This window comes from Dermochelys coriacea, chromosome 9, assembly GCF_009764565.3.
Source record: "Dermochelys coriacea isolate rDerCor1 chromosome 9, rDerCor1.pri.v4, whole genome shotgun sequence".
NCBI lineage: Eukaryota > Metazoa > Chordata > Testudines > Dermochelyidae > Dermochelys > Dermochelys coriacea.
The window spans coordinates 62304266-62315116 of record NC_050076.1 but is presented as its reverse complement, the minus strand read 5'-3'; the positions used below and the strand labels follow the sequence as shown (position 1 = coordinate 62315116).

The following is a 10851-nucleotide window of genomic DNA, read 5'->3' as shown; positions in this document are numbered from 1 at the left end:
TTCACACAATCTAAGGCCCATAAGGACCAGTGTGATCATCCAGAGAACTTTCTCCAGACAATTCCCAGAGCAGATCTGTTAGAAACACAGCTAGTCTGGATTTAAAAATGGTCACTGAGGGAGGATCCACCACAGCCCTGGGTAAATTGTTCCAAGGGTTAATTACTCTCACCAGTAAAAATGTAAACCTTATTTCCAGGCAGAATTGGTCTAGCTTCAGCTTTCAGCCACTGCATTGTGGTACACTGGTGTGCTAACCTGGAGAGCCCACTATCAAAGATTTGTTCCCTGTGTAGGTACTTATCAGCTATGACCAAGTCACACCTTCATCTTCTCTGTGTGAAGCTAAACAGACTGAGCTCTTGGAGCCTGTCACTCCACAGCAGGTTTTCTAATCCTTTAATTGTTCTCATGGCTCTTCTCTGACCCCACTCAAATTGATCACCGTCCTGCTGGAGTTGTGGGCATCAGAACGGGACACAGGATTCCAGTAGCCGGCACACCAGTGCCAAAGACAGGTATAATAACTTCTCTGCTCCAACTCGAGATTCCCAGTTCATGCATCCCAGGATCACATTTGCTTTTTTGGCCACATATGGGGAGTTTGTGTTCAGCTGATTATCCAACACGACTCCCAAATCTTTTTCAGAGTCTCTGCTTCCTAGGACAGAGTGGCCCGCCCTGTACATAGGGCTGACACTCTCTGTTCCCAGCTGTGCACATTTACATTTAGCTGTATTCTCAGGCATATTGTTTGCTTGCACCCAGGTTACCAAGTGAGCCAGAGCACTCTGAGTCCATTTCCAAATCCTAGCCTGCCTCCATGCCAGGAGGGACTGCCCACCCTTTCCTTAGTACTCCTGCTCTGCTCTGCTCCTCCCCCCCCCAAGAAAATCCAACTCTCCTGTCTGCAGGAGTGGGGTGTAACACAGCATCAGCTAGAGCAGCTGAGCCCAGCCAAACCCGGCCCTCGCTTGGAGAAGGAGGGAGCAGCATTGGGTGAGACACCCTGGCAGCTAGCAGGCAAGCTCTGCTTTCCTACAACAGACTAGTTCAACTCCCGCCCCCCTGCAGCCTGCCTGGAAGGGCCCAGGGGTGGGGGTGAGGCGCAGAGACTTCACAGAGGAGCCTACTGCCAGGGCATTTATTGGAGACGGAGCTCTGGTTCCAGATGAATGCAGCACACTGTGTGATCGCAGGAGAGTGCCCCTGCCTCGAAGGCAGGGACATGGCATGGTATCCTCTGCCCTCATTTAGGGCCCGCCCGGCCCACCTGCTCACCAAGCAGCTCCTAGCCCCACCAGGGCCTGGCCACGCACTTCACAGCCACCCTCAGTCTCTGTGCTGCCACAAGCAGCATGGCCACTCTGGCCTAGCGAGCTTTCTTGTGGGGGTGCTGGTGGTGCCTGGAACGCTGGGGCATGGGCGGCAGGGCAGTGCTGCCTCCGCGGGTGGGCACGGTGCTCTGGGGGCTGGCGTCCTCGGCAGATATGGGCTGGATGATGTGGCCTGGCTGGGTGAGGATGCGGGGGGCTGTCAGCTTCTGGAAAGCTTGCTGTGTGTTCCACGTGGGCCCCACCGGCGCCCGGATGCTCCGCTCAAACTGCTGGCGGCGATCAAAGGGGAAAGGGACCTCGTTGACCTGCCAGAGGAGGAGATACAGACAGGGTCAACACCCTGCCCTGGCACCAGAATGGGGATGGCTGGTCCCGCTAGGAGATGCTAATGGGGTTGCTAGAGACCCACTCTGGAGGGAGAGCTGCCAGTACTGGGCTCTGCATAGGCTGGATCCTCACTCCAGGCCCCCACTACCCCAGCATTCAGGGCTGGTGGGGACCCAGCCCCAAGCCGAAGCAGAGGAGAACCAAGCTGTGATGCTGGTTGCTACAGGGAAGCCATGGTATCAGTGCTGTGCCTGCCTGCTGCAGCTGGAACCCTGGCACCCCCTACGCAGTCAGCTGAGGCCAGGGCTCATGGAGGCTGGTCCTGGGAGGGAAGTGATTCCTGAAACAGCCTCCTTGCTGGCCAAAGCGCCTGCCCAACTTACTCTAAGACTGTGCACTGGAGCCATTGTGGTTTTCTTTGTCCCCACAGTGCCCTTTGGTCTGTCTGAGGGCTAAACAATGACTTCCTATTCAGGGACTCATTGGGGGATGGGAGGGAAGCTGGCCTCTGAGTGGGTGGGGCCCCAAGGGGCGGGGCCTGTCACCAGGGCAGGTGGGGCTCCCCTCACCTGGTGTGCTGCAGCCAAGATGTTGCGCTGCTGGCTGATGATGACATGGGGCAGGTGCCGATCTCTCCTGGGTGGCCCTGGCACTGGCTTGATGAGGAACCTGAGAGACAACGAGACAGATTAGGCTGCAAGGCTCCGGAGGGGGTGAGATACCCCATGCCCTGGCCTTGCCTGCACATACCGCTTCCTCTTTCTGGCGCTAGGCCGCAGCCCCGTGCCGCCCCACTCGCCCCATCCGGGTAGGACCAGGTCCACGGCCTGCGGCTTCCCCGCCTGCTCCACCTTGTGCTTCTCCCGCAGGAAGTCAGCAATGACGTCATCCCCCGCAAAGGCCTCCTTGATCACCAGCCTCTGGTCTGCACCCTCCTCCTCCTCCTGCCAGAGACAGAGATAAGCACCCGCCTACCCCGCTTCCCAAGACAGAGATTAGCAGCCGCCTATCCCCCTCCCCGTGCCTGAGACTGTTGAGACCCAGGGCACCCACCTGCTCCCTCCCTGGGACAGATTAGCACCCATGGCACCCACCTGCCTCCCTCCCCACTCCTTATGGCTGTAGGCAGCACGGAGCCCAGCTCACCTCGTGCTGCACGGAGATTGGCTGGGCAGGACACTGGATCACGTGGGACTCCCCAGCCAAGACAGCCTGCAGGTTGATCATCTTCTGCTTAGGTGCCTTCCTGGCCGTGCGGCCACTCCCAGCGCTGCCCTCTTCCTCCGACTCCTGCAGTGTCCCAGTGGGCCAGGGCCGCTCCTGCTCTTCCGCCCCCTCCTCCTGGCCCAGAGCATCTATCTCCTCCAGTGTGCGCCGCCTGCCCAACTGCTCCGACAGCAATGGCCCCTCTGGCTCCTGGGCAGGTTGTTCCACTCCAGGACCCATCTGCACATTCGATGGCAGCTCCCCAAACAAGTGTGGCTCCTCTGCTTCACCAGCACCTGCCGAGAACACTGGGTGAAGGCACTGCTACCCGCTGTGGGTATAACAGGCCCCAAGGAGGGCGGGGGGACCACCACGCTGATGGCTGACATGCTGCTCCCCTCAGAGCAGCAGGGTGGCAAGGGATTCGACAGCCTCTCTTCCAGCCCAGCCAGCTCCTGAAAGATGGTGGCAGGAGGCTCCAAACCTGACTCCCGTCTTCCCACCACATCAGGCCCCAGAGTGCCCACAATGGGTCTCTGGGCCCACGACATCTGGCCCCAGCCTGCTCACCCTCGGGCTCCGTGCTCCCCATCTGTTGTTGCCGTGTACATCGTCTTTGCTCAAAGTCTTGTAACAAGATCTCCTCCTCTGACATCTCCTCTCCCTCATTCCCAGCAGACTCTGTAGGATCCTTAGGGTCCTCCTGCGTCCCAGAGTCCTTTGCTTCACTGCTGGGTTTCCCCAACATCCAAGGGTTGGCTCCGTCCATGCTGGGCTGCACTTCATTGATGGAGTCCGGGAGGAGGTCTTCCCCAGCCATGTCACCCTCCTCTTCACCCTCTGGCTCCATAGGGACTTTCTGGGTCAGCTCCTTGTTCCTGGCCAGCTGCTCCTGCATGGCCTTGCGGGCCTGTGGGGAGATGGGAACACGTTCACAGCCAGGCCCAGAAGAGCACCCACACTGCCCTCAACACAAAGCCTCCTTTCCCCCAACAGCTCCTCACCTCCAAATTGTACTTGGCCATAATGGCCTTGGAGCGGGCCCATTTCCCCTTGTTCTGGTGCTTGAGGCTCATCCTCTCCTGGGGGGGGAGGAAGCAGAGAGAGGCATCAGCAAGAGCTTCTTTGGGTGGCTGGGGGATCTCAGGGTGCAGAGGGTCCAAGAGGCATCACCTTAATCCTGCTTCTCTCCATCTCCTCCAACTTTGTCAGGGCAGCCTCGGGGTCTAGCTTCCGCAGCACCTCAAATTCCTTCAGGGCCTTGCGACTCCTGCCCTTCTGCAGCACTCGGTGGTACCTGCGCAGTGAGAGCAGAGCAGCCAGAAGGTGCAGGTGCCAGCCAAGCTGCCCTCCCACAGCAGGAAGTGAGACAGCTCACCCCAGCTCATTGCTAACCCGTCCCGCACCTGGGCTCCAAGGCAAGTTGAACCCAGGGCTCCTCACAGGTCCCGCAACCTCCCCACACACTAACACCTGTGTGGACGGCTCCTTACTTCTTGCTCTTAATCTTCTTCTCTCGACGGGCCTTGGCCTCATAGTAGGACTGCAGGGCACGGGCCTTCTGCAGCTCTGCCCGGCGCAGCTGAGCCTGAAACACACAGCACGGGGTGACGGCCAGCTCCAAGGGGGGCCTGCACCCAGGGGGGCATGGACAGGGAGGGCACTACCCACTCACCTCCTCCAGGCTCATCGCCTGCAGAGAGGCCTCTTCCAGAGGCGTCAGCAGCGGGTCCATCACCGGCTGCTGCGTCTTATGGAGAAGACTGAAGATTTCCTGCTCCAGCGGCGTTCGGGCCTTCAGGACAAGGAGGGCAGCAAGTGAGCACACGCTAGGCGTGCGGGGGCGACCTCATTGGGATCTCCCTGGCCATGGGCTCTGGCCATCCCACCCACTCCCCCTAGCATGCCCAGAGGGAGGGAGGGATTCCCCTCTTTCTGTGGGCCCTGAGGTTAGCAAGGGGAGCCACCAGCCAATCTTAGCGCCCCATCTCAGTGAGGGCTGCTAGTCACGTGGGAGCCTCCAGCCTCAGCCAGCTCCTCACCCTCAAAATAATCCAAAGGAGTGGGGGCCATTTCACCATAGCTCCCAGAGGGGGGACCAATCGAGCCCATGGCTCCGGCAGCGGGGGGGAGGGGGGAGCACCCAGATGAGTGTACTATGGGTCACTGGGCAATTTCCACAGAAGGGTCAGGGAGACATCCCCATTAATTGCCCCCAATCCTTCTGCCCCACCTGGTCTCCACTGTTGTGGGGATTTCAAGGTGCAGGATCGGGACCCCCAGGTGATGGGGGTTAGGTGGGTAGGAACTCGGGTCTGGGAACTTCCTGAGGCCAGTCTGCCCGGGCAAAGGGGGCACAATAGCAAGAACCTGTCGCTTTTACAAGGGTTTTGGTGAAAATTCAATATCAGCCCGGGGCTGAAACCAAGCCAGGCCTGTTGCATGGACCAGCCACCCCCAGTCAGCACATGCGGTGAGCACCCCCAGAATACCAGGCACAGCTAGAAAGCCTCCACTATCAACACAGGGCACTACTCAGCAGTGCCCTGAAGGCTAGAGAAAGGCTAGACTTGGCCATGTCAGAGAGGTAGAGGTGACTTACAAAAACCCCAGCAACCCTGGCTCAGTCCCCAGTCCAACCCCTCCAACCCAACACTCTCCAGCCAGTGGCATAGAGGAAGCCCCTGCGCCCCAGGGAACACAGGGGGGAAGACGGGATGCAGAATGCCCATCTGACAGCCTTTGTCAGTCACCCAGGCACGTGTGCTCAGAATTCACAGGACACCTTTCATCTCAGCCAACAGCCAGCACCAGAACACAGCCATCTCTGTGGCACTACGCAGCCACTGCTAACGTGTACAGCAACATGCACAGCTGCTCAGGACAAGAAGTGGCCAAAGCCAACCAAAACCACAGGGGAAACGTGGGGACTGAACGGGAGGGATTCCCCATGGCAGAGTCTAGAGAGGACTCCCGGGCAACTCCCCTGAGAGAAAGGCCTGGGACCCTGGGGGAAGCAAAGGGCTGATATCCCACCTCATCTGAAAGAGGCTCCTCAGAGCCTGTCACATCACTGGGACCTACCTGGGCCTCCTGCTGTGGGTGGCCCCAGAGAGCCAGACTCTCCGTGCACAGTGCAGACCCATTTCTCAGCTCTCACTTTTACAGCCCTAAGCGCCCTTTTTGGGGGGAAAATTTTACAAGCAAGCTTGCAGTGGTCAGCGAAGCCTTTGCATTTCCCTTGGACTGCTCGGCAAGGCCAGGCCCAGAGAACCCCTCCAGCCCTTACAATGCTGGCAGGGCTGTCACAGCACATGCTTCCCTCTGGACTGGAGACTGTTAGGCCCCAGTGCTGAGCCCTACACAGAGCTAGCTATGGGTTCCCCATGCATTTACATCACTAGGGACTGGGACTGCTGGAGCAGCTTCCTGCCTCACTGGGTGCCAGTGCTGTCCCAACTTGCACTCTGCTCAGGGGGCATGTTTGTGGAAGGGCTGTAATGTTCCCGCTGTTTGTGGGGAGAGAGGACCCCGCCCGAGTGGAAGGGTCCCTCGTCACTGGACAGCTCTAGCACTGCAGATCTTGAGGGAAAGAGCGGAAATCAGGCTAGGGAGGGGGTCTCTCTGGGGTGGAAAGAAGGCAGAGCTGGGGGGCTGGGGACTTTAACAAGGCAGCCCCCTCCCACTTCCCTGTTGCAGGTGCTGAGAGCAGCTATGCAGTATTCAGCTGAGACTCTGGTGTTAGGACCCTGGGTTGAGGTCAGGACCTTAACAGGGAGAGAAGGGAGTTGCAGGGGGAAAGGACAGCTCTGACCTGCTCCCTCTTTCCTGAGCAAGGCCCCCGGACGGTTTGGAATCTGTTTGGCCCTGGGAAGGTTGAGAGGAAGGAGACTACTCAGATCTGGGGGCAGAGAGCAAGCCAGCAGAGCTTGGGATGGACACACACCACTCCCCCGCACCCTTCACCATGCGCGCCTGTCCTCACCACAAAGCGCTATGCATTGGCTACCAGTGTGGAATGCAGGACAGGACATGGGGAGGTCAGCTCCAAGTACCCCGACTCTGTGTGTGCCCAGCCTCACACTGAACCTTCCCCTGGAAGGTGCATGGCTTGCCATGGCCCCATTGAGCTAGCATGAGAGCATAGACACACACACCCTGCGTGCCAGAGCTGAGACTGTCCCTCATTCTTACCGTGGCTCTCAGCTGGCTGCTGTGAAGCTCAAGCCCTGCCTGCCACAGCAAGCTCAGAAGCCTGATGCACTCCTGCTCCACCAGCATCCTCGGGGTTGGGATCAGGCACAAACCACCCCCAAAGGGGCCTAGACACTGTGCCAATGCTGCACCCCCCCGCCCCTCCCACACACGCCATGCAACAGCACCCACCTTCCAGCCGGTCAACACCTCCTCGATGGGTGCAACCCCCATCTGCTCCTGCTTGAGGGGGAAAACCAACTGTTCCGCTCGTCGGTTCTGCTGAACCACCTGCTCCCACTTGGCAACGGCCTTCGAGGTCTTATTGTAGGCAGCTTCCCTCACAACCTGCAGTCCCAAGAGACAGTCTGTGAGGACACAATAGACCCCAGGTCTATGAAGACACCAGGCCCCAAGGTCTGGTTAGCAAGGAAACCCAGCAAATAACCCAGTTAGGGAGAGGCACTCACAGCTTAGCCATACAGGACTGAGACCAAACATCACTGCTTATCTCCATAGCTGCTCCCTGCTCCACTCCCAACTCGCTCCCACCCTGCTCTGCCCTTGACCTACCCCCATCACCTCAGGCACTCCCGGCTCAGGTCCATCAGTGACCTCCCCTGAGCCCTGATGGACAATCAGACAGACTCTTACCCGCTCTGACTCCTCTTTGCTGAGTGGCAGCTCCAGGGACTTTTTCTGCTTGACTCTATTCAATTGCTTCTTCACAATGCCCAGGGAGGATGAGGCCCGGATGGACCCCAGCAGCTCAGGCAGGACCAGCTTCTCCCCGATGCCTGCAGGAACCAGGGCAGTCAATGCAGGTAGGATGTCACAGAGCTCCCAGCAGAGGGCGCCAACAGGGAACCATCTGCTGGGTTCCTGCACCCTCCCCCCCCCACAGCCCATTGCAGCTTCCCACACTACCACCCCCGAATAGGGATGAAGTGACCCAGTTATGCAGGGGGAGCCCCTGTCTGGGAGCTGCAGAAACAGCTTGGAGAAAGGCTCATCCCATCCCCTCTCCTTCCCTTCCCTCCTGAGGAGGAGCTTACCTTCACAGCTGAGGTTGAACTCTGACACCTGCATGCTCGCCTCTGTGCGTTCAGCCAGCTTCCGCCTAGAAGAGAGGAGGCAGAATGCATGGGGACCCCTTGTGTGCAGTCCACCAGCACCCCTGTCCATGCAATGCCCCTCCCAAAAGCATGTGTGTGTGTGGGAGGGCAATGTTCCATGTGCAGAATTAATTTTGTTATGTGCACCAATATGGAGGTGATGTGTAGCGGGGGTGTGGCTGAGGGGTTTGGAGTGCTGGAGGGGGCTCAGAGCTGGAGGATGTGGGCTCTAGGGTGGGGCTGAAGATGAGGAGTTTGGGGTGCAGGCTGCCCAGGGGAGAGAGGACTCCCACCGCAGTCCTCTCTTGCCACAGCAGCCGGGGAGGGGCGTCTCTCTCCCTGGTGTGGCCCTTGATAGTCTGCTGCACAGCTGTGCAGTTTAGAGGGAAATTAGCCCGGGGGCCCTCCTGAGGCTCCACCCCAGTCAAGCCAGAAGCCTGAACAGGGCCAGGGAGCCCCCTCCCACTGCCTGGGGGGGGGGGGGGTAGGGGGCAAAAGAAGCCTCCTGTCTGTGTCCTGGGCCCCCTGCCCAGGGCAGGTGGAGGGACCCAGGCTCCTCACAGCTGCCCTCCAGCCAAGGGTCCTACCTGGGAGCCACAGCCTGTCCATGATAAGAGCTGGGCAGGCAGCTGTGGGGAGCTGCAGTGGACCCTACACCTGCCTGCAGTGCGTGGAGCCCGAGCAGTCCCCAGCCTGTGTCCCTGCCCAGCCCTCGACTCCTCACAGCTGCTCGCCCAGCTCTTACCCTGGCCGGCTGCGGCCCAAGGCCCTCAGCAAGCTGGGTCGATGAGAGCTGCGCAGGCAGCTGTGGGGAGCTGGCACAGAGATGTGGACCTTCCACCTACCCTGGGCTGGTTGGGGACACGGGCCGGGGGCTGCTGGTAGATCTTCCCGCACTCCGCGCAGGTGGAAGGACCACCACAGCTCCTTTCAGCTGCCCGGACTCCCTGGCCGGGCTCCACATCCCCCCGGTTCCTGCGCCACTGAGAGGAACCCATTTCTGCGTCTTGGCGGGGGTTAGACTTGATGACCCTTGCAGTCCCTTCTGACCCTCTTGGTCTATGGTTGTGATGGGGGCATGTGGGGCTAGCTACCTCCCAGACACCTCAGGAGCCGAGGGGCCTTCACTGCTGCTGCAGTTGCCCTGAGCACAGCGTGGGAGCCATGGCAGCCTGGACACGAGTGTCTAAGAGCCCCTACAAAACAACTGAGCCCCTGAGTGATGGGCAAGCATGATTCCGACACTCACCGCTTCTTTCCAGCGAGGGAGCTGACCGCCTCCAAGAGCTGACGATGCCGCCTTTCCTCATTGTCGTCCCCCTGGCACACAGGAGACAAAATTAATGCAGCCCCCAGTGGCACAGGCCTTCAGCATCTGGCCACAAACAGTCCCTTCAATCACCAGAGGAGCTCTGCCCTGCCCCTACAGCAGATCTGCAAGGGGGGGCAGTGGGCTGGGCACCTTCAGAGCTGCCCTTCAGTTACAGGCCCGACCCTTGCAGTGCAGTGCCCACATCACCAAACACAAATTTCAGCTCAGCCTGAGGCCTCACCACCACCATATGACTTGCCCCCACTGCCTCTCAAGTCCCCCCAGGACCCTCCTCTATTGCACTGCACTGCCACCTTCATACGCCCACCGTGACCTGCCCCCCCAAGGCTGTCTCACTTCCTGCCCCTATTCCACCTCACTGATTTTCCTACAACTGGAGAAGACAATAAAGCTCGCTGTATTTACCCCTCAGGGCAGGACAACGCCCCCCGTGGGAGGCCTGGGGAGCCTGAGCCCTCCTGTCAGCAGCAGCCTGGCACTGGCTCGGGGTAAGCTACGCAAACGCAGCCATGCCTTGAGGTCACTACCCCAGTGCTGGGGCCGCAAGAGCCTCTCCTACCTCATCCTCGCTGGCGCTCACAGGGTGGGCGCTGCGGAACAAATCCTCCTCCGCCATCGGCAGCCCCAGGAAGCTGCTGCTGGGGAGACACGAGCCAGGCTCAGGCTTGGGCTCCTTGGCACAGGATCGCACAGGCGACGGGGCCAGCCAGGTCCCGCGGGACGAGCTACCCGGGAAACCGGCACCGAATAGACAGCACAGGCCTGCCAAGGATGCTTTAGTCAGAACTGGGGCTGGGGCTAGGCCCAGGCCCCGGCTCCCCTCACCCCAAGGCAGGGCCCGGGGAGTCCGGCTTCTCCCCTCCGCCCCCCAAAGGCGGGCCCCGGGCCCGGGGGTCCGGCTTCCCCACAGTAGCCCAAGGCCCGGCTACTTCATCCTCCCGGCGGCCGGGCGGAGCCAGCAGAGCCCGGCGGGGACGGGCTGGGCCCAGACACCGCGCGCAAGTCGGGGCGGAACCGGGGCACATTCGCCCCCCCCCCGGGGCCCCTCACCTCCGCCGCGCGCCCAGCCCGGCCAGCACACGTGGGTAGGAACAAGTCCCGGCAGCTCCGCGAGCCGCCCTGCCCCAGGGCGCAGGTCGTAAAGCGCGGCACTTCCGCCCCTCACAGAGCCGGCCGTCACCGCGAGCCGGGGCACTTCCGCCCCGCGCTGCCTCCGGCTGTTGCCATGGCAGTGGGGCCGCGGGGCGGGGCCGGGTCTTCCTCTGGCCGGCGGTGACCGCCCGCGCCGGGCCCGGGGGAGCTGGCGCGCGGCCCCGGCCTCGCCCGGGGTGACCCTTCC

The 10851-nt window shown here is 60.6% G+C and overlaps 1 protein-coding gene across 4 annotated transcripts; it reads right to left on the bottom strand.

Annotated features, from left to right (window-relative positions):
- Nucleotides 1–1128: 1128 nt before the first annotated feature.
- Nucleotides 1129–10805, bottom strand: UTP14A (UTP14A small subunit processome component). Of its 4 annotated transcripts, none has more exons than XM_038417072.2 (15): nt 10563–10805; nt 10072–10274; nt 9429–9499; nt 8120–8184; nt 7719–7861; nt 7257–7412; nt 4546–4665; nt 4364–4458; nt 4044–4167; nt 3875–3952; nt 3441–3780; nt 2811–3166; nt 2415–2608; nt 2234–2333; nt 1129–1642 (listed from the first exon to the last, which is right to left on the bottom strand). In XM_038417072.2, exons 2-15 carry the CDS (start codon nt 10126–10128, stop codon nt 1373–1375), a joined length of 2169 nt encoding a protein of 722 aa, XP_038273000.1. In that variant the 5' UTR covers nt 10129–10274; nt 10563–10805; the 3' UTR covers nt 1129–1372. The 4 variants fall into 4 exon arrangements, with proteins under 4 accessions (XP_038273000.1, XP_043348296.1, XP_038273001.1 ...); XM_043492361.1 differs by having other exon boundaries at nt 2415–2605; nt 10072–10147; nt 10563–10735; XM_038417073.2 differs by having other exon boundaries at nt 10072–10147; nt 10563–10713.
- Nucleotides 10806–10851: the final 46 nt, after the last annotated feature.

Excerpts from the sequence above, each read along its gene's own strand:
- UTP14A (XM_038417072.2), bottom strand. The coding sequence starts at position 10,128 with ATGGCGGAGGAGGATTTGTTCCGCAGCGCCCACCCTGTGAGCGCCAGC. Across the intron at positions 3,167-3,440 it reads GGGGAGCACGGAGCCCGAGG|GTGCTGGTGAAGCAGAGGAG; the intron begins GTGAGCAGGCTG and ends TGTTCTCGGCAG. Across the intron at positions 1,643-2,233 it reads TCTTGGCTGCAGCACACCAG|GTCAACGAGGTCCCTTTCCC; the intron begins GTGAGGGGAGCC and ends CTCCTCTGGCAG.